At 40.6% G+C, this 25,886-nt stretch overlaps 2 protein-coding genes across 6 annotated transcripts; one reads left to right on the top strand and one right to left on the bottom strand.

The window, feature by feature from the left end:
- Positions 1–4,492: 4,492 nt before the first annotated feature.
- On the bottom strand, positions 4,493–20,040 carry LOC135078605 (tudor and KH domain-containing protein homolog). The gene is made up of 10 exons (XM_063973134.1): positions 19,838–20,040; positions 19,321–19,512; positions 17,918–18,136; positions 17,333–17,490; positions 9,249–9,375; positions 7,122–7,282; positions 6,284–6,397; positions 5,657–5,905; positions 4,943–5,041; positions 4,493–4,688 (listed from the first exon to the last, which is right to left on the bottom strand). Exons 2-10 carry the CDS (start codon positions 19,505–19,507, stop codon positions 4,506–4,508), a joined length of 1,497 nt encoding a protein of 498 aa, XP_063829204.1. The 5' UTR covers positions 19,508–19,512; positions 19,838–20,040; the 3' UTR covers positions 4,493–4,505.
- A 152-nt stretch (positions 20,041–20,192) lies between these two features.
- LOC135078806 (uncharacterized) lies at positions 20,193–25,551 on the top strand. 5 transcript variants are annotated; one of them, XM_063973368.1, is made up of 7 exons: positions 20,193–20,282; positions 22,834–22,944; positions 24,129–24,322; positions 24,406–24,575; positions 24,745–24,835; positions 24,944–25,117; positions 25,375–25,551. In XM_063973368.1, exons 2-7 carry the CDS (start codon positions 22,923–22,925, stop codon positions 25,519–25,521), a joined length of 798 nt encoding a protein of 265 aa, XP_063829438.1. In that variant the 5' UTR covers positions 20,193–20,282; positions 22,834–22,922; the 3' UTR covers positions 25,522–25,551. The 5 variants fall into 5 exon arrangements, with proteins under 5 accessions (XP_063829438.1, XP_063829441.1, XP_063829440.1 ...); XM_063973370.1 differs by lacking the exon at positions 20,193–20,282 and adding an exon at positions 20,427–20,470; XM_063973369.1 differs by lacking the exon at positions 20,193–20,282 and adding an exon at positions 22,256–22,339.
- Positions 25,552–25,886: the final 335 nt, after the last annotated feature.

The following is a 25,886-nucleotide window of genomic DNA, read 5'->3' as shown; positions in this document are numbered from 1 at the left end:
GGCCGCAGTGACTGTGCGAGCGCGACAGCAACATAATTACGCGCGAGCGATAAGGCTTGGGGTCATTGGACGAAATTCTACGTGCTCGGCGACCAGGCTTTAATCATATGCAGCGATTAATTAGTGTTACTAATGCGACTAGTGGCATGCATTGAGTTGAGTAGTGCAACTAGTTCTTAAGCATGAGTATGTAAAATGTATGTAGACTGGTGTAGTTTACTAAGAAAACGGTGCATTCTTACCCCTAATTTCTTCTCCTGGGATGCAATAAACAATATAAAAAATAGCTTATTGATTTCACCAACACACTTTGGCATGCAACAAAAAAATAACGGTATAATGTTACTATATGCGGCGATTAATGGACTTCAGTAGTGCAACTAGTGGCAAGTATTTGAGTTGGTGCAATAACACAACCAGTTGTGGATCTCTTGTATTTTAATACACTAATATTACTCTTAACTAGTGACGGTCAACTTAGTCAGGTAAGTAAGTGAGGAATAATTGGTGCGACTAGTGCAACTATACTCCTAATGCTTAACTCAGTGCCTAAGGTTTTGTTACGTCAAATGTCCGCGAGACTTCAGATTTCTATGCTTGATTATAATATGTCAAAATCACCCCTACCATGCCGCTTCCATACCTCAGGCACTAAGTTGAGCACGCTAGACCTAAAGTGCGACTAGTTTCGTGACTAGTGCAACTAGTGGCGCGTACACTCCCATACCTCAGGCACTGGCTGAGTTGAGCGCGCTAGATTTTCAGTGACTAGTACAACTATTGGCTCTGTGCACGATTACAGCGCCAACTAGCGTCCACAACTTTGTGGGCTCTGTCACATTGACATTTCGGTCGTATATTTGTGAAAAAATATCGAAATGAAAAAATAACAAATATTTTCAACTAATAAATTGTTGTGATACCACGATTTGGGTGGAAAAAAGGTTTAGAAATAATTTTGGTCATTCAAATCAAATGAGGTAAGTCCAAAAAGTGTATTTAATTTTGATTGTGTCAGGGTTTGTTTACTTTATTTATAGTTGTAGTTTTACAGTAAAACGAAAAGAAAAAGCTACTTTAACTGTTTCATTATATAACAGTAAATATATTTAAATGTTCCTGTATCACTAGTAATAAATTAAATATCGTTTTCAGATCGAAATGAGTGTTGTTTTGAAGACCGGGTTTGTGAGTTTTACAATATCAAATTCCAAACACAAACCGTATTTAAAGGAAAGTTGTTGGTATTGGCTGGACAAGTCCGAGATGTAGAAGAATTAAGAACAAAACAAGGGCAGAGTTCAATAATTCACGCTCTCATCATAAGGCAAACATCTGTGCACAACAACTACTGTGACTCATTTTTGTACTACCACGTTGTATAGTCTAGTTATTTCCAAATTGTAAACGGCTATTAAACCAGCCCTATCGAAAAACAGTCCACTCTTTTATTTAAGTTCCCAGTAGGACCCTATTCATGCGATTAATTAATGATATTAAAATGTATTATGTAGAATCGCTTTGCCATTGACAGATACATCTGATGACAGAGCTTACATTATTTCTACTTTTGACCACCATGAGCGCTGCGATCGATTATGTTACCCCCACCTAGTACTTCGCACCCAGCGAATAATCTGGTCTGTGAGCACGTAGAATTTTGTCCAATGACCCCAAGCTACCCATCCTTATCGCTCGCGCGTAAATATTGCTGTCGCGACTGTGCGACGGGCTCGAGCAGAGAGTGTGCGAGCGCGACAGCAACATATTTACGCGCGAGCGATAAGGATGGGTAGCTTGGGGTCATTGGACAAAATTCTACGTGCTCGCAGACCAGACTATAGTGGCGCGTACACTCTAGAGATGAGACGTATTTACTAGAACAGATCCACACACTAGGTATTTTAGAGTACTAGGCGGCACCTATTCCAATTTTTTAAATACTTGATCCACCTAGTATTTTATAAATTACACGATTTCCGACCCTACTGTCAAAGTAATAGAGGTTATTATTGCGTAATCCGTAGTCGTGTATTACGCGCACCTAGTATTTCTCGCTAAGCTTATGTGCGAACGTAGAGATTCACTCCGTCTCTGTCTGACCAAACAAATTTGAGCGCGACGTAGCAAACGCACACTAACGTAGTCAAACCATATTCATGTAAATAAGAAAAAATATGTAAATATTTTTATAAAATTGATATCTTTTAAATACGCCAACTTTTAAGTTGACAGTCCTAAGCCTGTTGAAGTATGAAGGGCGAATTATTATTCAATTTCAAATTGCATTATTCATACTACGGTTGTATCTTTTCAAAGAAAATTGTATTTTAAAGTCATATTACGTGGATTAGTCCGCACTAGTCGCGTCAAGTATGCTAAATTACTATGTACTAGGTGGAACAGGTATTTGGATCGAGTATTGATAAATACTAGGAATAGGTGCACCTAGTATCAAATTTACCTAGTATAACCCATCTCTAGTACACTCCCATACCCCAGGCACTGGCTGAGTTGAGCGCGCTAGATCTATAGTTCCGTGACTAGTGCAACTAGTCGCCAGTACCTGCGCGAGCTTCTCGCACCACGTCGGCTCCTTGCCCGCTAGACTGTAGTGCGACTAGTGCCGTGACTAGTGCCACTAGTCGCTAGTACCTGCGTGAGCTCCTCGAAGCGCTCGATGGCCTGCGGGTGCCACTTGTCCCAGGTGGCGCCGGCGGCGGTCACGCCCACACGTCGCCTCCTTGCCCGCTAGACTGTAGTGCGACTAGTGCCGTGACTAGTGCCACTAGTCGCCAGTACCTGCGTGAGCTCCTCGAAGCGCTCGATGGCCTGCGGGTGCCACTTGTCCCAGGTGGCGCCGGCGGCGGTCACGCCCACACGTCGGCTCCTTGCCCGCTAGACTGTAGTGCGACTAGTGCCGTGACTAGTGCCACTAGTCGCCAGTACCTGCGTGAGCTCCTCGAAGCGCTCGATGGCCTGCGGGTGCCACTTGTCCCAGGTGGCGCCGGCGGCGGTCCCGCCCACACGTCGCTTCCTTGCCGACTGTAGTGCGACTAGTGCCGTGACTAGTGCCACTAGTCGCCAGTACCTGCGTGAGCTCCTCGAAGCGCTCGATGGCCTGCGGGTGCCACTTGTCCCAGGTGGCGCCGGCGGCGGTCACGCCCACACGTCGCCTCCTTGCCCGCTAGACTGTAGTGCGACTAGTGCCGCGACTAGTGCCACTAGTCGCCAGTACCTGCGTGAGCTCCTCGAAGCGCTCGATGGCCTGCGGGTGCCACTTGTCCCAGGTGGCGCCGGCGGCGGTCACGCCCACACGTCGCCTCCTTGCCCGCTAGACTGTAGTGCGACTAGTGCCGCGACTAGTGCCACTAGTCGCCAGTACCTGCGTGAGCTCCTCGAAGCGCTCGATGGCCTGCGGGTGCCACTTGTCCCAGGTGGCGCCAGCGGCGGTCACGCCCACACGTCGCCTCCTTGCCCGCTAGACTGTAGTGCGACTAGTGCCGTGACTAGTGCCACTAGTCGCCAGTACCTGCGTGAGCTCCTCGAAGCGCTCGATGGCCTGCGGGTGCCACTTGTCCCAGGTGGCGCCGGCGGCGGTCACGCCCACACGTCGCCTCCTTGCCCGCTAGACTGTAGTGCGACTAGTGCCGCGACTAGTGCCACTAGTCGCCAGTACCTGCGTGAGCTCCTCGAAGCGCTCGATGGCCTGCGGGTGCCACTTGTCCCAGGTGGCGCCGGCGGCGGTCACGCCCACACGTCGGCTCCTTGCCCGCTAGACTGTAGTGCGACTAGTGCCGTGACTAGTGCCACTAGTCGCCAGTACCTGCGTGAGCTCCTCGAAGCGCTCGATGGCCTGCGGGTGCCACTTGTCCCAGGTGGCGCCGGCGGCGGTCCCGCCCACACGTCGCTTCCTTGCCGACTGTAGTGCGACTAGTGCCGTGACTAGTGCCACTAGTCGCCAGTACCTGCGTGAGCTCCTCGAAGCGCTCGATGGCCTGCGGGTGCCACTTGTCCCAGGTGGCGCCGGCGGCGGTCACGCCCACACGTCGCCTCCTTGCCCGCTAGACTGTAGTGCGACTAGTGCCGCGACTAGTGCCACTAGTCGCCAGTACCTGCGTGAGCTCCTCGAAGCGCTCGATGGCCTGCGGGTGCCACTTGTCCCAGGTGGCGCCAGCGGCGGTCACGCCCACACGTCGCCTCCTTGCCCGCTAGACTGTAGTGCGACTAGTGCCGTGACTAGTGCCACTAGTCGCCAGTACCTGCGTGAGCTCCTCGAAGCGCTCGATGGCCTGCGGGTGCCACTTGTCCCAGGTGGCGCCGGCGGCGGTCACGCCCACACGTCGCCTCCTTGCCCGCTAGACTGTAGTGCGACTAGTGCCGCGACTAGTGCCACTAGTCGCCAGTACCTGCGTGAGCTCCTCGAAGCGCTCGATGGCCTGCGGGTGCCACTTGTCCCAGGTGGCGCCAGCGGCGGTCACGCCCACACGTCGCCTCCTTGCCCGCTAGACTGTAGTGCGACTAGTGCCGTGACTAGTGCCACTAGTCGCCAGTACCTGCGTGAGCTCCTCGAAGCGCTCGATGGCCTGCGGGTGCCACTTGTCCCAGGTGGCGCCGGCGGCAGTCACGCCCACCACATCAGCCTCCTTGCCTGCTGGTTTCACACCCGCTAGGAAGCACTCCATCGCCTGCGAATATGTTAAAGAGACTATAGTCAATGTTATAGTATACATGGGCGTACCCAGCTATTGGACAAGGAGGCTTCTGGCAGTCTGGGAGTTTAGAAAGTTTCAACATACAGTCTGTATGAAACAAAAAAATGGTTTCAAATGCTATCGAAGGCCTTTCTCAAAGACTTGTACGGTCTTGCGCTGAGCTACCGGACTGAAATAATAGTCATTACATTATTAAACAAATATTTATAATAAGTAATAAGTTTTACCTGGAACCTTAGCCGCAGTAGATCGGCGCGTAGCTCGCAGAGTTCATTCACGGCCACATACTCGCTGTCTCCGTAGTCTACGAAGAACACGTCCGCCACCTACGGGCAAATAACATAAGTCAAAAGATTTTATTCGGCACTTATGCCCATTTTATTGTCCCTCCTGGATGGTCTCCCTGGGAGGGACAATAGATTTCGAAGTCCTGTTGTCTCTCATAGTTAGGGGGGATAACAGGACCACACCCGTTGCACTATCATAGTTCATGGGCTAACATGGGATTTTGAGCTGTATACCAATGATGTGTAGTTCAAAAGAAAGTTATATTATAATCCAAATTATTTTTCAGCTTCGGTATAATGTGGGCGGTGATCGCCGCCTCCCGAACTCAAGTTTTTTCTTCTTGCTCGAGCAACGTTTTTATTATTTTGGACCTTATCCAAAGCCATAAGGATCAAAATTCTTTAACAATCCTACGTGGAGGCTGATCTGCTTAGTGGCATCAGACTCGTTATAATTTTGATTCAAGTAACAATATAACAAAATGCGTCAACAACATAATAGGTACTTGTATGTGTAATAAATGTATCTTTCTTTCTTTCTTTCTTTCTTTGTAGTTTAAGCTATATTTTATTATTATTTTAGACTTTAACACTAAGCCATAAAGTTCAAATTTATTCAGCAACATAATAGTAATAGTAAGTAAGTGAGCTGACCTGCTTGGTGGCGTCGAACTCGTTGGGCAGGATGGCGTGCACGCGCGCGCGGTACCAGCGCCCGTCGTGCCGGAACACCGCCACCACCACCAGGGTATGATTTATTACTATTTTGAACCCTAACTCAAAGCAGCAAGGTTGCACCGACCTGCTTGGTGGCGTCGAACTCGTTGGGCATATGTTAAGGCTCCCATAGACCAAACGCGGGTCAGAAGCAGTGCGCGTCAGTTGCAGCGCGACTAAGGCACACTGAAAGCAGCGCAGTTTCAAAGCAGTTGCAACGCGGGCGGTTGTCAAAAATTTAAATATTCGAAAACCGCTTTCAACGCGCTGCTATCGCCCTGCGTCCGGTGTGTCATGCTAATATGGCCGCCATAGTAATACAACACCGCGTTCGCGCCGCTTCTGTCCCGCACCCGCGTCGCCTCGTTTGTATTTCGGCAGTTGCAGTGCGGCGCGGTTGGAGCGCGGGCCCGCGTTCAAATTTGGTGTGACACACTTCAAAGAGTTTCTTGTATTACAACTTGCGCGGGCCCGCATTCAAACTGCGCTGCTACTGCCCCGCGTTTGGTCTGTGGGAGCTATACTATTTTGGACCGTAACTCAAAGCCATAAGGTTGCACCGACCTGCTTGGTGGCGTCGAACTCGTTGGGCAGGATGGCGTGCACGCGCGCGCGGTACCAGCGCCCGTCGTGGCGGAACACCGCCGCCACCACCTGCCCCACGCTCACTTGAGATAGCTGGCAACACAGAACTAAGTCAATGAACATCCTTGTCAACATCTTTGCGAAGTTAGGCTTAGGCCCAGAACAGACGGTGAAACGCAACTACAACGAAACTGCAACTGCTAGTTACTTTTGAGCTGCATCTAAGTTTCTGCCATAGCGTCCGTTGAGAGACCACACATGACGCGACCAGTTTGAAACTTTCAGTTTCAGTTTCATTCATCAGAATCATCACAAAGTTGCAGTTTCGTTGCAGTTGCGTTTCACCGTCTGTTCTGGGCCTAAGGAACATTTCTAAGGCTAAGTTGCACCAACTTACTTTCACCGTAACTTTAACAGCTTTTTGTATGGAGTTTGTCAGATTTTTGACGTTTGTTAAAGTCAAAGTAAGATGATGCAACTTAGCCTAAAAGAACAAATGAGACACTGAATTAATTATATTACAATGATCTTAACGTTACAGTATTTATCTCTACAACGAATGTTAAAATAAACAGAACAACTTGCGTTTTACTTGAGCAGGAAATACGGTCACAGAAGAAGTCATACCAAGATACAGCGAATATTCATCCATAAAATATTAGCATTGTACGGGGATTGAATCTGCGACCCCTAACATAGGAGTCTGGTACGCAAACCACTAGGCCAGACAGGTGTCACCTTTGAATTTGCGTTTTGCACAACTTATTCAAATCCCGCTTTCCTCCCCGTTAGATGACCGCGTTAAAACAATCCCAACCTCATGCGCCTGGCGGTTCTCGCGGCTGCCGTAGTAGTCAGTCATGTGCGCCACGAGCTCGTCGAGCTGCGACACTTGTGCGCCCACGAACTGCACCCAGAAGCGCGACGGTGACGACACGGCCGAGACGTATACCTCGATGGACGCGCCGCTTGCTTCCGCTGAGGGATTGAAGTTTAAGTTAGGATTTTCGCATTTGGAATTCTGGTTTATTGTGTTTGGAATATGGACTGGCTCAGATAAGGTGACTTTCGCGTCTTTGATTTTACACAGAGATTTTGGCAACTGATCTAAGCAATGAGTAAATTGCAAAAATCGATTTCATGTCGCAATCCATGTTTTAAAACGGTTTTAAGATAGAGACTTCTCCAGTTTAAAAAAAGACAAAGACCAAGAGCTATACTGCAAAACTTAGTGGACTATTTCAAAAACTGTGGGTAGACTATTAGAGAGAGAAAAGAGAGAGTTCGGTACTTTGTGTAAACCCGGTTCAATAGGGACAATCTTAACTCAGTTCAAAAGGGATGAAACTTATTCCTGATTGTGCCTCACTCTGGGATTGTAATGTGACAAAATAAGTATTTTGATAATAATATTTATGTAAGGCTAAATTCTTGGGTAAATAGTTCTTTAAGGAAATAACCATTTCTAACATTCTAAAACTCTTTCCATAACCAAATCCCCGACATAACAAACAACTTCTACCAATATGCACACCAAAAACACGAAACACCCTTCACCTCTCACAAACACACATTTTTCCATATAACCGACGATGCAACATCCATCAAAATATTTTTACATATACTTAAGTGTAAAAATAAAACAATAAATATAATATACTCAGTGGGGGAGGACAGCACTCAAAACAACAAATATTAAATGACAAAAATCAACATAGATGGTAGAGGGATATATTTGAAAGCCTTAGTTTTTCGAATGTTATCTCTGAAATCGCTTTTATTACAAGTGTAGTAAGACGCCTCAGTGATATAGGTTGACGTGCTGTCGTCTGTGAATTCATACAAAAGTAGACAATGGCACATCTAGCCGAACACTGTGGCATCTTATTTAGTTGCAATTTATTTTATAAACATTCATAAACCAGCTTTCAGAACTATAATATGTAGTTTTTAAAAGTAAACAAATACTTTAGGCATTCAAATAGGGATATTTTTCAACTCAAAAATATTTTTAAAAGACGGATTTTCAATCAAGACGACAAATCATGTGAAAAATAATGTATATCAAAATAATACCCAAGCATTAAAGCTTCATGGTGCGTATAGCAACTCTATGTGTGGGTGGGTGGGATAAAACAACACTTTTAAAACCTACTTTTACATAATAAAGCGTGTAAATTCAGAGCATGTTTGGTTGGTATTTACTTCGCATTTACCTTGAAGCGGCGCACGCTATGATCTGAAGAAACGTTTGTTGAACACATTAACATAATGTGGCTGTAGGTCAAGAACATACTTGTATAGGTTTGGTGATATTTGTATAGTGGCTTCATGACAAATATGCTTTTTTGTAGCTTTATATGACAGCATAACATTTATAGGGTTGTCTGATTCAATAACAAACAACATAAAAACCTAAAATTAACCAAAACAATATTACTCATACGAAATATAAATAACGAATATTACGTTATGATGTAAATTGAAAAAGTCGTATATTTACAGATTTTTGAATTGGACAACCCTATATTTATAATGGTGCCGACACACTATGGCTTATTATTTGCTGGTCGTGACTACTATACTTTCCCAGATTTTATTTCTATTTGACGAGAAAATAAAGAAGACTTTACATTTAAGTAGTTGACAGTTTAAAAATAGTCATTTTAAAGCTAAACACTTTATTCTAGTCTTAACTTACTTATCAATTTGCTGTAAAATTCTTCAACATAAACGTTATAGCTTGTCTTTGCAATACAAAATCCAAGGGTCAGTATTTTTTTGCTAGCCCTTAAAAAGTATGTCATTTGACTAGTGGTTTGATTCCCACCTTAGGCAGTTCGATTTTTCAAGTTATTTTAAAAATATAAACATTATAGCCTTATCATTAAGCCGTAGTGTGTGGGCATAAGACACAGCACAGCATGCGGTTAGCAAGTCTTACCAGGCCGCTTATACTTGGCATGCTTGGTGTCACCTGGCGCGTCATCGGACGTATCGGGCGCGGGAGTACCGTGCCGCGGGCTTCGCTTCGACTGCTCGATCTCGCGGCGGCACTTCTCTTGGGCTACCTGATGGACGGACGATTTCACGTGTTAGAAGAAACAAATGTGGTTGATCTAATATTTTAAGAAAGAAAGATACATTTATTACAATGGACATCACACAAATACAGGCAATTACATAGACATGACAGTGGCACATAATAATGGAAGAAGAAAAAATAAAAACAAGAGTAAACTGAGCAGTGCCACCCATTCACCAACAAGATGCCCACTGCAACGGGACCCCACTCAGCATATGCCGTGGCCCACGGTGACGAAGGCCACGGCGCTGGTTTTCAGTGTGCCCCATGCCGAGTGAGGGTCACGGGCCATTGATATAATAAATAAAATAGTAAGCTGCATAATATTGTCTAGACAAACATACATAAATAGTAATATTAGTGCACAGATAAATACAAAAGGCGGGAAATCGGTAAGGATTTACGACACTTTCGTGTTCTATTTCAACTAATATAGAAAGACACTTTAACGCGACATTTATGAATGAGTTACATTAATGTACTCACGGCTTGACGTTTCAGTCTGCTTGTGACCACCTGCAGCATAGCAGTCGAAAGCATAAATGTCGCTATAAGACCCGTGTCTTTCTATTTTAGTTAAAAAATATGTGGTTGGATAAGATTATTAGACGTTATTGTACGAGACGTAGTAAGTTGGGAGTTACGACTCCCTCAATTCGGAATTTCGGAAGTCTTCGTTTCGATCCATAGCTAGAGAGGAAGGAACCACAAATTGATAAAACAACCAATACCAATACATCAGACATATGGTTTTATATGCAAATAGCACGATACCAAATGGTATAGCTTGATGTACCATTCATGTTCGTTTGGTACCACAGATATAAAAAGGGTATAGAGACTATGCTTCTATGCTTCATTAAATTCTAATTAGTTTGGACGTCACATGAAGGTAAATAATGTAAGAGTAGAATCAATTAGAACCTTATGCAGTTGTAATAAGGGAGACTTCGGTACAAAATCGTATTCAAATTTGCTGGCAGATGTTGATTTCAAAATAGATTCAGACTCCAGCCAGTCAAATGAATTCTAATCAAATAAAATCTGCTCCACCTAGTCCAGGATAAATTAATTGAGTGAAAATTGGCATTGATTCAGAATTTGATATGTTTACTTTAAGAAAGATAACAGTCTCCAAATAACTCGAAAATATTATGATGTATGTATATGATGAGTTATGAATACCATAATCCACAGCAAAAATATTTTGACAAACAGTAAATAATTGGAGAGGGTTGTGTTCGACTAAACGAACTGATAATGATGATGATGATTACCTACTTTTTAGGGTTCCGTACCTCATAAGGAAAAAACGGAACCCTTATAGGATCACTTTGTTGTCCGTCCGTCCGTCTGTCAAGACCCTTTATCTCAAGAACGCGTGAACGTATCAAGCTGAAATTCACATGAAATACTCAGGTCTATTGTCCCTTTAAGCTGTGAAAATATCAAACTTCTAAGCCAAGCCAATCAAAAGATACAGCCGATTATGTCGATATTTTCAACAAATTTTCGACACTCGCAAAGGAATCAAAACCTACAGGATACTTCCCGTAAACTCAGAATCTTGAAATTTGGCATAAAGCATTGTCATATAATGCAAATATAGGAAAAATTGCGAAAATTACATTTTTTTAGTTATATAATATAATAAAAATATTTTAATAAAATGAAACTTACTACCTTATTTCTCACGAACGAATAAAGGTATCAAATTGAAATTTATACCAAATACCTAGATCTATTGTCCCTTTAAGAAGTAAAAAAATCAAACTTCTAAGTTAACGCGATCAAAAGATACAGCAGTTTATACCGACACCTTAGACGAATTTCCGTCACACGCTAGGGAATCAAAACCTACAAGGTACTTCCTGTGAACTCAGAATCTTGAAATTCGGCACGAAGCAACGTTATACAGGGTGTTAGGTAAATGGGTATATGAGCCGACACTAGCCCATGTTAACATGGGCATATAAATGGTATGGTGAAGTCAGAAAATTGATATCTTCATTTTAATTATTTTAATTTTCATACAAATCTGTTTTTAAAAAAAATATTTTGTATGAAAATTAAAAAAATTAAAATGATGATATCAAATTTCTGACTTCACTATACCATTTATATGCCCATGTTAACATGGGCTAGTGTCGGCTCATATACCCATTTACCTAACACCCTGTATAGTACAGATAAAGGAAAAATTGCGAAAATGTTAAATTTGAAGTTATATAAAATTTAAAATATTATTTTTGCTTACATGACATAAAATATTTTTTTAATAATTATAAACTTACTACCTACCCTTTTTCACATGAACGCGTAGAGATATTAAAGTTGAAATTCATATCAAACACTTCTTAAATCTAATTGCCTCTAAACTGTGAGAAATTCTAAATCAACGCAAAAATTCAAAACGCTGAGGTAGGTACCTACCTATAATGCAAATATAGGAAAAATAAATAAATAAAGAATAATCATACCGCATATTTTGAAATTCGCCACTATACGGGCATAAGATGGCGTGACGGTCGGACGCTTTTGAATCAGCTCCGCATAAATAAATTCATAACGCAATCAATAACGTCAAATTCAAAACATAAGTGTGCAGTAATTGTTCGAAAGACTTTTTGTGATGCGCGTGTGCAAAAATCAACTATAAACTATAAAGTGTTACTGAAGAATAACTCCTAAAACCCAGTGTCAGTGCGGTAGTTCGTTTGAGTGCAAAAATATTATTAACCGATTGGTGGTCAGTCTCAAAACTATTACAAACAATCATCTTACTACTCATACAACCGTCCCAAACAGTGTCAGTTATTCACTCAATGACGTAATGAGCATACTGGTCTTGTGGCTGTGAGCGCGGTGCGTATCCGCTGTGACCCGAGTTCAAAACCCGATACCCGATGACTTTTTGGGTTGATATTTTTCTGTGAATTTGTTTCTTCGATTTAATAAAATAAATAAATATGCGATGCAAAGCGCGTCAGAAGATATTAAAAAATACCGACTTGAAATCTTGTTCACATTGCGAGGGCACTTACCATTATTTGTGCTTGGGTATTACGGCCGCCGCTTATGCAAAGGAATTAAAACAGTCAACAAAGGTTGTATGGAAATGTCCGGATTGCAAAGCATCAGAAAAACGGGGTGACAACACTCACACTCCGATAAGAGCACAACAAGCGGAATCCCCCAAATCGGCATCCTCCGGTAATAGTTGCCAGTTGTTGACTGGTAACACGCTGATTGAAGAGCTTAAATCGTACATCGACGAGAAATTGAAGGAAGCAACTACTAAAATCCTATCTGACGTGAGGGCCGCATTGTCATCTGAGATAAAGACTGTGAACGGGAAAATCGAAGAGCTAAAGACAAGCGTGTCTTTCTTAAGCGCTCAGTACGAAGACCTCAACAAGTTGGTGTCCGATAAATCTAAAATCATCGATAATCTACAAAACGAAAACTGCAAACTAACTGTGGAAATTAATGACATTAAAAATAAATTAGCTACCATAGACCTACAATCAAGAGCATGTAATGTAGAGATTCAGTGTATTCCTGAAAACAAGAACGAGGACATATTGACTTTTACAAAACAACTCTCCAAAGTTGTTTCATTCCCACTGGCTGAATCCGATATAATTAACTACTACAGAATACCTAAACTGAACCAGGAATCGACTCGCCCCCGCAGCATTTTGGTTAAGTTCGCAAATCCCAGGATAAAAGACGGAATATTAGCAGCGGTCAAAAAGTTCAACAAGTCTCGTGGGACAGATAGACTGAATACTGCGCATATCGGAATACCTGGAAAAAAGCAACCATTCTATGTAACAGAGCATCTTTCGCCTGAAAATAAGAAACTGCACGCGGCAACCAGGAAGTTTGCCAAGGAAAATAAGTACGAATTTGTGTGGGTTCGCAGCGGACGCATATTTATGCGTAAAGACTCTATATCAAAAATCCACCGTATAACGAGTGACGTTGTGTTGAACTCTCTTTTATAAGTTCATTTTAGATACTTCTTTCTTTGTTTTTGTTAATTTAGGCTGAAGCTTTAATTGTAATATTCAATATTAAGATCTACTATCAAAATGTAAGAGGCCTTAGAACCAAAGTTGAGGAGTTGTATGCCGCTGTGCTGCACTGTAATTACGATGTTATTGTTTTATCTGAAACTTGGTTGAATTGTACTGTCTTTGATTATGAATTGTTGGATCAGCGATACAACGTATTTAGACGTGACAGATCTACAACTGCTTCTAAAAAACGAGAGGGTGGCGGCGTGATGATTGCTGTCCTGAGGGAGCATGAGGTAATCCGTAACTTAATATGGGAGACTGAATGTGAGGACTTGTGGTTGTCGTTGAGGGTTGATGGAAACTTTAAGGTTCACGTCTGCGGTGTGTACATCCCCCCTCCAGTAAGACTTGATGAAATTGATGTATTTCTTACAAACACTACTGATATAATTCAAAATAAAATAAATGCCTCTTCGAATGTCATAATAATAGGGGACTTCAATCTTCCTAATATTAATTGGCTCCACGATTCCGAACCAGGCTACTCTTCGGCTGGGTCGTCACTTAGCACTACAGAAGGAAATTTTGTGGACGCGCTATCTTTTAACGACTTACGTCAGTGTAATTACATCCAAAACGAAAATGGAAAAATTCTAGATCTGGTACTCTTCAATAATCCCGCATTAATATCCGTGTGCAGGGCTGAACCTGCTATAGTTCCAATAGATCCCCACCATCCCGGTATCATTATTCGGTTGGGAAGGCCCACCAGGGCTTTTGTTAGGCCCAAAATGGTTAAAAGTCTCAACTTCCACATGTCCAATTACGATGAAATAAACAAAGATCTATGTAGGGTTGATTGGAGTCCCGTTTTGTTCGCTGAAAACATTGAAACTGCCGTAGATCTATTCTATGGCTTAACAATGCCCATTATAGAAAAACACACACCTTTGCGTGCAAAAAGTAACACGAAATACCCAGTATGGTTCAGTGTTCCGCTAATAAAAGCACTCAAGGAAAAGAAGAAGTACCATAAGAGATTCAAGAAATATGGCAACCCCTTGGACAAACTGACATTCTCACTCCTACGTAAACGCTGCGACGCAATGATAAAGTATTGTTACAATACTTTTAAAAAACGGGCCGACGAACATATGAGATCTTGTCCTAAATACTTTTGGAGATATGTGAAGGAGAGGAAATCTAATTGCACACTTCCATTCCAAATGAGATGCGCCTCGATGAAGTTGTGGCAAAAGGTGGACAAGGAGTGGCAGATCTTTTCTCTCACTACTTTCAATCTGTGTATGGAACCATAACAAAACACAACAATTTACCCACTCATCCCATCATTGCTGATCAAGAGCTGAAGAATAATTGCCCTCTCCTTCTTAGTAAATGCATCATAACTGAGGACGAGGTTCTGAAGTCTCTGCAGAATTTAGACTGCAATAAGGGCCCTGGGCCAGATCTTCTACCTCCAATTTTCCTCAAAAATTGTGCAGACAACCTATGCAAGCCTCTAACAAGACTCTTTCAACAGTCCTTAGAGACTGGGGTTTTTCCAAGTAAATGGAAGCTAGCCCACCTTACTCCCATTCACAAGTCTGGAGACCAGAATAGTGTCAGAAATTACCGTCCCATTTCTATACTCTCCATAAGCGGTAAAATTTTGGAATCAATAGTGTACAAACAGATATTGCCTCACGTCCAGAGACAGATAAATCCCAATCAACATGGATTTCTCCCACGTAAATCAACTTCCACCAACTTGGTCGAATATATTACCGATGTTTCGCAGGCTCTTGACAATCAGGAGGAAGTGCATGCGATATACACAGACTTTCAGAAGGCGTTTGATCTAGTTAACCACGATCTATTACTTACGAAACTCGCCAATATGGGTATACATGGCTCCTTGTTGCGTTGGTGTGAGTCGTACTTATTAAATCGATCACAGCTGGTGGCTTTTCTTGGTTTTTCGTCGAAGGCTTCACCTGTACCGTCGGGGGTGCCCCAGGGTTCTCACTTGGGGCCACTTTTCTTCTTAATTTTCATCAACGACCTCTGTACTCGAATACAGAGCAATTTTAAAATGTTTGCAGACGATCTTAAACTGTACCGAATAATCTCGGATCAACATGACGTTACTATATTGCAAAACGATATAAATGTCATAATGGATTGGTGCGAAGCTAACGACATGCGTCTTAACCCTACCAAATGTTTCTTTTTAAGACTTACTAGAAGAAAAATACCGAAAATCGCGTCATACACAATTGGAAGTGTTCAACTAGAAGAGGTTTCGGTTATTCGAGATTTAGGTGTTATGGTTGATAGCTCGCTTAGTTTTCGAAATCATTTAGATCATATAATCGCCAAATCGTCTCGACTCTCTGGATTTGTCAATCGTCAGATGAAGTTGTTCAACCAGCCTTCTCTGACGATTAAGATATTCGTCGCCCTGATACGAGGTATTCTTGAATATTGCAGTGTTGTCTGGAGCCCCTGTTATCAAGTCCATATTGATCGATTGGAAAGAGTTCAAAGACGTTTTCTATACCACCTTGCGTATTCTGACAACAAATGCCGTAATTTAACGTCCTACACTCAACGCCTTTCGCACTATAAATTGGAGCCACTGTACATTCGACGTAAGAAGTCTGACGTAGTTTTTGCCTGCAAGTTGCTTCGTGGATCTTTGGAGTCTTCTTGCACCCTCGAGCGACTGTCACTCTCCGTCCCACGCCCAAGCAGCCGCCTACTGAATCGGAAAACTTTCGAAAATCCTCTATGCAAAACCAATCTCGGTCAGCATTCACCACTCTATCGCATTGCGTCGGGCTGTAATTCTGTTCGCACCGAAGTTGATATTTTTCACGGTTCTATCGCCTCTATCAAAAACAACCTAAGTAAATTTTATTGCTGCTCTAATGTTAAATGAAACTTTAAGTACATAGGCTAATAACTTTAACATTTTCTGTTTACACAATATTATTGTATGCATGCGGTGTTTGCATCTAGGAGGTTTTACATTATTAATGCCAACTAAGTTAAGTTTATTTTATGTATGTAACTTTGTAAAACCAGTTTTGCAGACCTAATAAAAAAAAAAAAACTCGCAACGGAATCAAGTAAGTAATTTGATTTAATACGTCATAAATTGTAAACCGCTACGTTTGTACGGCGGAACCCTCGGTGTGCGAGCCCGACTCGCACTTGGCCGGTTTTTTTATACATCTGCAATCATGAACCAGATGGTTGCTATGTCGCTCAAGGCGTTGCTTGTAGGAGACAGAGGAACTTTCTATTTCCCTCTTGACTGTTGGGATTTCTAGGTACTCTTTTTTTTTTTTTTTTTTTTACGCGTTGCTCTCTCCTACGTGATTTAGAATTTTAATTGTTGAAAGATTTTAGGTTGCTAACTATGTTTTCAATGTGGGTGGTAAATGTTGTTATGGAATCTTGCTTGGTTATAATTTGTTGGAAATTGAATGGGTCGATGTTGTAAATTTGGCAAACTATACAGGGTGTTAGGTAAATGGGTATATTGAGCCGACACTAGCCCATGTTAACATAGTCATATAAATGGTATGGTGAAGTCAGAAAATTGATATATTCATTTTAATTATTTTAATTTTCATACAAATCGGATTTTATAAAAAATATTTTGTATGAAAAAAAAATCAAAAAAAATGATGATATCAAATTTCTGACTTCACCATACCATTTATATGCCCATGTTAACATGGGCTAGTGTCGGCTCATATACCCATTTACCTAACATCCTGTATATTGGTACTCGTGCACTTCCGTGTTCCGTGTGATTACCTACTTGAATATATTTTCCTCGCCATTGGCTAAATGTGCAAATCGCACGAAGCCATAAGGAAAAGAAAACAAAAATAAAACACTCACGCATTTCTCGATGAGTCCTTTGGCGACTTCGATCTGTTCCTTGGTGCCTTTAATAGACACTTGCCGCTGCGTGGCGCGGTCGCCCAAGTTCGGTCCGTCGATCTTAACACGCGCGCCGCTGCGGTGGCTAATGTCATTTATGTTCTCACCACCCACACCTGTAATGAACATTTGTACTTGAATACACTGCCCGATATTTAAACCGATTACGCGACACCACGCTACAGGACGCGACGTCACGCTACACGACGCGACGTCACGCTACACGACGCGACGTCACGCTACACGACGCGACTCCACGCTACGCATTACCACTAAGCTACAGTATGTTCAGAAGCTATTTTTTTCTCTTCTTTTTCCCTGTAGGCCTAGGATGAGCGCAGGATAAGCGTTTAACGCGCCACTTTATCAATTTTACGCGATTAGCCCATACATTTTGACGTCTAAAATCTTCGATAAGATTTTATCACGGTGCACATCCTAGCCCGGCTCGCGTCTCGTCGCATTGCATTTATGCATTGCAAAAAACCAGCAACAGTTTTTACTGTCACATCTTAGTTACAATTTCAGTATTTGCTTGCTTACCAATAATCCTGCCACAAGCCCATCCAGGCACTTCAATTTTATCGTCAACGATCAACGGCTGCTCCTTTATAAAGTCGTGTATCAGCGTCTCGGCCAGCTGACTAGCCTCGCTTCGGCCCCGAACGATGCACACGTCATAATCTTTGTCGCTGAACTTCTTGAAGTGGATGAGCGCTCCAGACTTGCGCTCTATTTCTTTTATATTCGAACCGCTGCGCCCTGTAATAAGTTTTGTTGTTATCAACGAACTTAAAAACATTCCGAAGGTTTACAAAATTAAATGTACTTCTTTTAACATCTATGAACATTGATTTAGTTTCTATTCGATAGCTAGATGCATCAATCAAACCACACATATAAAACCTGAAAAACTATGTATTCTTCGCATAGCTCCCTAGGCCTCTGGGTACAGTCACAGCGGTCAATATACATGAAAAATGCTGTGCCATCAAATGCTACTCACTCGTCACTCATGTCAAATGCTAAAGAATAGTTAAAGGTACTATGGCCTTTAGACAATTAAGATTAAGGAAATAATTTTTTGTACATACTCTTTGAATTTTGAAACATAATCATGTTCTGCTCGAGAGAGAGATGGTTCATTGAAGACACAAACAAAAATATCTATTACACATGAAATATCAGATTCAAGGTCTTTTGTTGTACATTTATACTTGTAAATCTTAAAAGAAAAAAGGTTTTTTACTTGATGCTTATAAAAATATATTATATTTCAGAATAACAGGTAGAATAAGAAACCAAACAAACACTGCAAGAGATAACATAACCCAAATTTTGTATGTCTTTTAGACTCAAATCCTACAAAAAAGAAGCCATTCAATTTATCAATGACTGACATGAAGAAAAACATAATGCAACATAATCTTCAACTAAATTACATACAACATCATTACAGAAATGAGTCAGACACATGACATCATGAATTTATTCTAATAACATCTTAAAAGATATAGTGGCTCATTGATTATGCAACAAAATATGGCTTTAAGGACTGCCAAAAATACATTAGTGACAAAATGTGGAAAAGTACCTTCTATATCTAATGTAATCACTTGTGAAAAGGACAAACTTACAAATTAATGTATGATAAATATATTAATACCTAAATACTTGAGACCAATAAAAAATTATACTTGTTGTGCTTATGATTTTGAACTTTAAAATTTTTAATAGTAATAGTTAATTATGTCATAAATTGCCATCTTCAGTGCATTTATTATAGCATTGTTAGCTAATATTCAAATTCTACTAATTTAATTAAACAAACAAAAGCACCTAGCATTGTTTATGCCAATATATCATGTCCGTTGCAGAAAATATTGTTTTAAAAATACAACATTTTATACTGTTTCATTAAAATAATAGAACAAAACAATTCTCACCAATCAAAGCTGGAACAATGCTCTTAGGAATATTTATTTCTATGACATTGATCCGTGAAGTCTTGACCAGATTTTCATTCTTATCCTCTTCATCTTTTTTAAACACATAATATACGACGAAGGCAGTCACAGAGACCAGGGACATGCCCAGAGCAACAGGAAGCAATATTCTTGAATTAAAAGACATTTTATCTGAAAAAATACAAATATTATTGTATGAGGGTTAAAACAAATTTTCAAAAAATATGTTAAGTAACATTTGTGGTCAGTTTTACACTATTATCAGAGAATATAAAGCCAATAAAGTAGTTATCAAAACTAACCAGGTTATATTCCTTTAATGAATTAGAAAATTTGACAAAGACAGTGCACTTTGCTCTTTCATGTATCAACAAAATTATTACAAGAGATGTGGTCTACTTATGGTAGACCATGCCTTTATTTATCTTTTGCTGATCTATTAGCAGCTATGACATAATAACAAGCACAAAAATTGTACAGCAAAGTAATATGATACCTGTTACATGCACCAAGGTGACCAATGCTCAAATTTACTGCAACGCTCAGAGGTCGTTTCAGGATTTTTCAACAATATCCATACATACATGCAGTCGCAATAAAATTTAAATCCCAGACTACTGTCACGGTTAAAAATTTCGGCACAATTTATAAATTTTTTGAAGTTTTACGTTTCGTTCGTAACTCGTTTTTTTGACGTAAGAAAACACTGAGCATATTTTACCGATTTGTTCAAACAAAAATGCGTTATTTGAACGATTAGTTAAGTTCTTTACGAAATCGATTTATTTTAATCGATTTTATTCACGAGCACTAAAATTCTTATTTGCTGCAATTTAAAAGTAAAAAAAAAACAGACTTTGTCAAACTGTTGAGCTTTGAAATTATTTGCAATTTTGTGTGCTGAAATGAAGAAATTAAACATAATGGATATGTTATATTAGGTACGTACCACTTAAACCCCCTGTAATGAAATAGCTAACGGAGTAAATAATAGAAATGGAGGTATATTCTACCTGAGGGGCGTGTGTTGACGAGCCGGCCGGTTTCTATCCGCTAGACCGGTCTGGTCTGGGTGTAGACACGATGCAAGTACACGGAATCGAGCCGGATCGCCAACAAACCGGACCGGGTAGAAACCGTCTTTTTAACACACGCCCTTATAGCCCCATAGGCCTAGGAGATATCGGATATTCCTACCTACCTCGTAGCCAAGTTAGGTTCATAGGTACTAGGGCTTCTTAACATAGCTGGGCATTAACTCGTTAATCCGTTAATCGTTAATTAACGAAGTTAACATTTCTATTAACGGATTAACTTTTAAGTTAACTTCAAAAAATGTTAACGGACTCGTTAACTTCCGTTAAATTATCCTAAGTCCGTTAATCGTTAATCCGGTACCTAATATTTACCAAAAAGATACAGCAGGCACGCTGAAAAACGCGTTCTGACAAAAACGTTCGGGCTTCCAGAACTTCCAGAACCCAAAACTACAGTTTTTGTAACCAGATCACCAACGCAACGTTATAAAAAATGCAATTTATTTTTTTATTTATTTACAACTGAATTTAAGACCAGTTCTCCTCAACCGATTGAGCTGAAATCTATATATATAAAAGAAAGTCGTGTTAGTTACTCCACTTATAACTCAAGAACGGCTGAACCGATTTAGCTGAAAATTGTCAGGGAGGTAGTTTAAAGCCAGGAGAAGGACATAGGATACTTTTTATCCCGTTCGAAATTAAAAAAAAAAGTCTGCTTATTTATTGCCATTAAGGCGGAACAAAGTTCGCCGGGTCAGCTAGTTTGATATAATTTGGATTGGTACTTATGTAAGTACGATGACAATGCAATGTTATGGTACCATTGAGCTGGTCTGATGATGGAGTCAGGAGGTGGCCATAGGAATTCCTAAACGAAACGGTGGAATCTTATCGAGTTTGGGTTTGTTGGATTTGTCTTTTCGAGCACTTTGGTGCTAAATTGTATTGTAATTGTACCAAGGCTCTGAGATTAAGATATAACATACAACTAAAAAGTGTACATACTTACTTACTCGTAATAAAATTATAATAAAAAAAAAACTTTTTTAAAAAGCTTTTCTTCTGAAATGCAGTAATGAGGGTTTTCGCGAATGAAAGACCCGCTTGATGGCGGGACGTGGATGTGGGGTCTGACTGCTGCGTGATTGGTGGATTTTGACATATCTGTCAAGGTCATGTCAAAAATAACCAATCAAGCAGCATTTGGACCTCGCGTCTACGTATTGCCATCTGGCGGATTTTTCATTCGCGAAAACCCTCATTGTACTAAAAGGAAAAAAATCATTGTACTTATTGCAAGTTTCAAATAATTTCGAAAGCTTGTAGGGCAAACATAAAGGAGGAATAAATTCCATGCGCGATACAAGCTTCCGAAATTATTTGAAACTTCATACAATTTTTTTTTCGTTGTATTATCACGTGTTAACGGATTAACGATTAACGTTAACTTGCGTTAAATCTTCCGATATGTAACGGTTTAACGTTTAACGAAGTTAATTTTTTTAGTAACGGTTTAACGATTAACGAAGTTAACTATTTGATTAACGGTGCCCAGCTATGCTTCTTAACATAATCTAGCAACATTCAATGATTTTTATCCTAATAAAATATTATTGCTTTAATTAAATCACGCTTTTTCAAAATTATAGGTATTTAAAATGAACTCGGAAAAAACATTATCATTGCTGTGCTGTGTTACTATTTAGAACTGTGTGAAGGCACCCTTACACTTTCACACCATAAACATATTTTCCTTAATAGGTAACTTTATTTTTTAAATTAATTGTATGTAAAGTACTTAGAAAATGAACTACTTACTTGCTTTCAATAATTTTCCTTATTAACTTTATTTTAGAAAATGAACTAGGTACTTTCACATCGCGTGCAGCTAATCCGTCAAAGTTCCGTAATAACACAGTTTTCCCGAATACACATTGTCGTTTCCCAGGAGTTTGTAGGTACTTAGAAAACGAAGGAAACTTAGATAGGTATTATACATCATTTTTATAACCACACTAGCTTTCCGCCCGCGGCTTCGCCCGCGTGGAATTTTGTCTGTCACAGAAAAACTTTATCGCGCGCGTCCCTGTTTCAAAAACCGGGATAAAAACTATCCTATGTTCTTTCCCGGGACTCAAACTATCTCTATGCCAAATTTCATCAAAATCGGTTGCGAGGTTTAAGCGGGAAAGCGTAACAGACAGACAGCAGACAGAGTTACTTTCGCATTTATAATATTAGTTGGGATAGTTGGGATGAGATACACGGTGTATCTACCTATATTATATTATACTAGCAGCTGCTCATTGAAGAATTGTTATCATCAATAACCCCTATCCCCTATGTAACAACATTTACTAAGTTTGTCCCTGACCTGACTACAGAGTACCTACCTACCAATAACTAGATAGTCTGTAGTTAATAGGTATAAACTTAATTTACTCATTTTCAGAATGGTGTTTCAATTTGATATTCTATTCATCGATATACTTAGCATTGATAGAAGTTTTTGTTGTAATGAAATAATTCTACTCAATCAAGATGACCTGGGACGTCACGTTAGGTAAGGTTTTCCATTACTCATTGTTCCAACGAAAACGACAAAATGACCTTCGATATTTTTCCAGCTCTTGTATAATCTGAGTAAACCCACCCCAACAATGGTTGGCTAGAGGGTCCAAGCATTTTTATCAAAGTGAGGACAAGATTTTTTTGTCTTCAACTTTCCCACTGTTGCAAAAATAGGCTGGTCCTCAGATTGTACCTATCTAGGCACTAAACCTACTTAATTATTTACAAGGTAAGCAAAGAGTTAGCACTTATAGGAATAGAGGTAATTTGGTCCAGTAACAGTTTTGTGATTCCAACTTATCCTTTATCTAGGTATATTATTTCAGTTATGATGCTGTACAGTTTTTAGTTTTCACATTCAACATGCTTAGGCTATATCCTCAAGCGAGGCCTAAAGTTTAGGGAAAACAATTTGAAAAAAGCAGACGTTCTATAAAAAACCTTAACTCGTGCACCCCCGATGGCGCCGCCCGTGCGCCCCAATAAAGCGTAATGGTGGCATTCGTCATATTTTTTATTGCGGCGGCCGCTCGCGATGCCAGTCCGCTGGTGATCAGCCATGCAGCGCCCGTACCGGCGCCGATACCTCCGGCCCAACAACATGCACGAGGCCTCTCATGGCGGTAAATACGAGTCACTAGTCTAGTTCAGTCTCCTTTCCTCTTTCTCCACAAAGCAGTTGAAAGATTTATCCAATGTTATTGATAACGGTCTTAAATTAGATTTAGGTGGCAACTCTTGGAGTAGACTTATGATGAAGAGTATAAGGAAGTTAAGCTAATGTAACGAGGTTTTGTCCAGTGGTTCGTTTTTCCGGTCAGCTTGCAAAGTTGTTACAAGTTTGGATTCGCCGATGGACTAATAAAAAGTTAGGTCGGTTAAGTACCTACTCTAACCTTTTCGGCGTGGTGACTCGGAATTAGTTACTGTCTTCGTAATTGTCAACATTGAGACTGAGATCTCTATGTAAGTATACCTACCTATTATAGGTGGACCAAGTAGAGAGAGCATCGGACATACACAATATTTGATTGAGTTTGTGCAATTTTATATAATATCATTGGGTTTGTGTAATAAATGAGATAGAACTGTAATTACTACACTGAAAACAGTTCTAAAAGAAGGTCAGTCCTCGTAATATAAATCAAAACTGAATTGGTACCTAAATTGTTTCAGACTTCGAGTATGTAGTAACAAAGAAAGCCCAGCCGCGAATATGTTTCGGCACAGGACTGAGCCGGGAGGTGCTCCCGACGAAAGGGCCCGCTATGAGTCCGTTCATGAGGCGTCTTGCGGGAGAAACGCGCCCCAACCTGGGGCCTGGAAGCTATGATGGTGACCGGGATGCGTTTTACGACCTTACGCATAGGGTAAACTAGAAACCACACCTACGTAACTATCTTTCTAACTACTGGAATGATTGAACTACAGGAACTTTGTTTAAATCATCTAGATATACAGCAAATATGGTCTAGGAGCAAAGGAATCGCGATGGAAAATGCGGCATGAGCACCAACCTCCGGTACGACCACCGCCTAAAAAGAAACCACTTCGTCAAAACTGTGCGCCCTTCAATCAGACTGGCAAGAGAAAACCATTGTTTGTGGCTAGTGATTATCCAGCGTAAGTGGTTTATTTCTCACCCTTGCAATATGTTAATACAGAAGTAGGTCTTGTAGTTGTACCTTTAAGCGATCGGTAAGTGCCTTGGATCACGCGAGAAATCTTGAAGAACACTTCAATTTGAATAACAATGGACTTTTTATTTTCATCGTTATTTTTTTCCTTCCAGAGCGTGTGATTATTGCCCAGAATACAAGAAGAGGCAAATGAAATTCGCGTACAGTTTCCAGGGCAAAAAGGTTTTACGATGCGCTGTTGAGGTGAGATTTGAAATTTATTTTAATGTTATTGGTAAACAAAACTTAAGTAAAGTATTGATTAAAAAAATTAAGTAAGATTAGTTCACTTCAAATGGCTTTTTTATGCAGATAAAATGCGTCCCTTACAATCTGGACGCTTGCGGCTATTGCGGGTGCTCCTGTTCTGCACAGGGCGACTACTGGCAGTTTGAGAACAGAATCTTCCTCTGCCGAAATCACTATACGGAGCTATTTACACACTGTTTAGCTAAGTTCCAAGGGGCGAAATTGGCGGAATTTAAGGTGAGATACTCTCCTGCCTTGAGCCATCTTTTTATGAATACAGAGTATTGGCGCAGAATAACTATGATGAGGCGCGTACCCTAGTAACTACTAGTAAGGGTGATATCGTCTATGATAAATGGTAACATTTTCTCCCATGTTGTGGTCATAGGTTGTGGCCTCGAGTTGTTTTAAACCCTCATGATAAAATAAGATGAAGCGAAAATGTGAAAATAATCATACTTACCTTTAGGTTTTAAAATTGCCTTTGTTTACAGTCTGTTCGTGACTGTTTCTTCGCGCACGCTCATAACAGCTGCAAGGCCGCTCTCAAGATAATGAAAATCGAAGAAATTGAGAAAAAACTTCGCAAAGAAGCATACCTCGATTTGTATTTTCCACAAAGACGCTTTTGCAATAATTGAATTATTATTACATCTTTATTTTGAATATTATTACTTATGTGTTTTATTGAAATGCAGCCCAATGTGCTATGTTTTAGATTAGTTAAAGACGAGGTCTGGATTCTAGCAGGATTTTAATCAAGATATTGCAATCTACTCTCGTACCCTAAGATGTTTTTATTGCTCGTACCGGGGTTTTTCTCGACGATATAGCAAAGCATCGAATAAGTCGTGGTGTGCATGGGCCCTAAGTAATATTTAGTTCTGGTTCAGTGTAAAACTACTCAATCCTCCCTAGAATATCATAATCCGTTCTAACTTTCTGCTGTGTTTTCTACTGATCATTATGAGGCAGATTTAATTTATCAAACAGGATTATTAACTGT

This window comes from Ostrinia nubilalis, chromosome 15, assembly GCF_963855985.1.
Source record: "Ostrinia nubilalis chromosome 15, ilOstNubi1.1, whole genome shotgun sequence".
Taxonomy (NCBI): Eukaryota; Metazoa; Arthropoda; class Insecta; order Lepidoptera; family Crambidae; genus Ostrinia; species Ostrinia nubilalis.
Note: the sequence above shows the minus strand (reverse complement) of the source record. Positions and strands in the feature narration are given on the sequence as shown.

Excerpts from the sequence above, each read along its gene's own strand:
- LOC135078806 (XM_063973367.1), top strand. The coding sequence starts at position 23,512 with ATGCAGCGCCCGTACCGGCGCCGATACCTCCGGCCCAACAACATGCAC. Across the intron at positions 24,323-24,405 it reads TTTACGACCTTACGCATAGG|ATATACAGCAAATATGGTCT; the intron begins GTAAACTAGAAA and ends TAAATCATCTAG. Across the intron at positions 24,836-24,943 it reads TTTTACGATGCGCTGTTGAG|ATAAAATGCGTCCCTTACAA; the intron begins GTGAGATTTGAA and ends TTTTTTATGCAG.
- LOC135078605 (XM_063973134.1), bottom strand. The coding sequence starts at position 19,507 with ATGTCTTTTAATTCAAGAATATTGCTTCCTGTTGCTCTGGGCATGTCC. Across the intron at positions 9,376-17,332 it reads AAGGACTCATCGAGAAATGC|GTAGCCCAAGAGAAGTGCCG; the intron begins GTGAGTGTTTTA and ends TCCGTCCATCAG. Across the intron at positions 7,283-9,248 it reads TGCCAAGTATAAGCGGCCTG|CGGAAGCAAGCGGCGCGTCC; the intron begins GTAAGACTTGCT and ends TCAATCCCTCAG.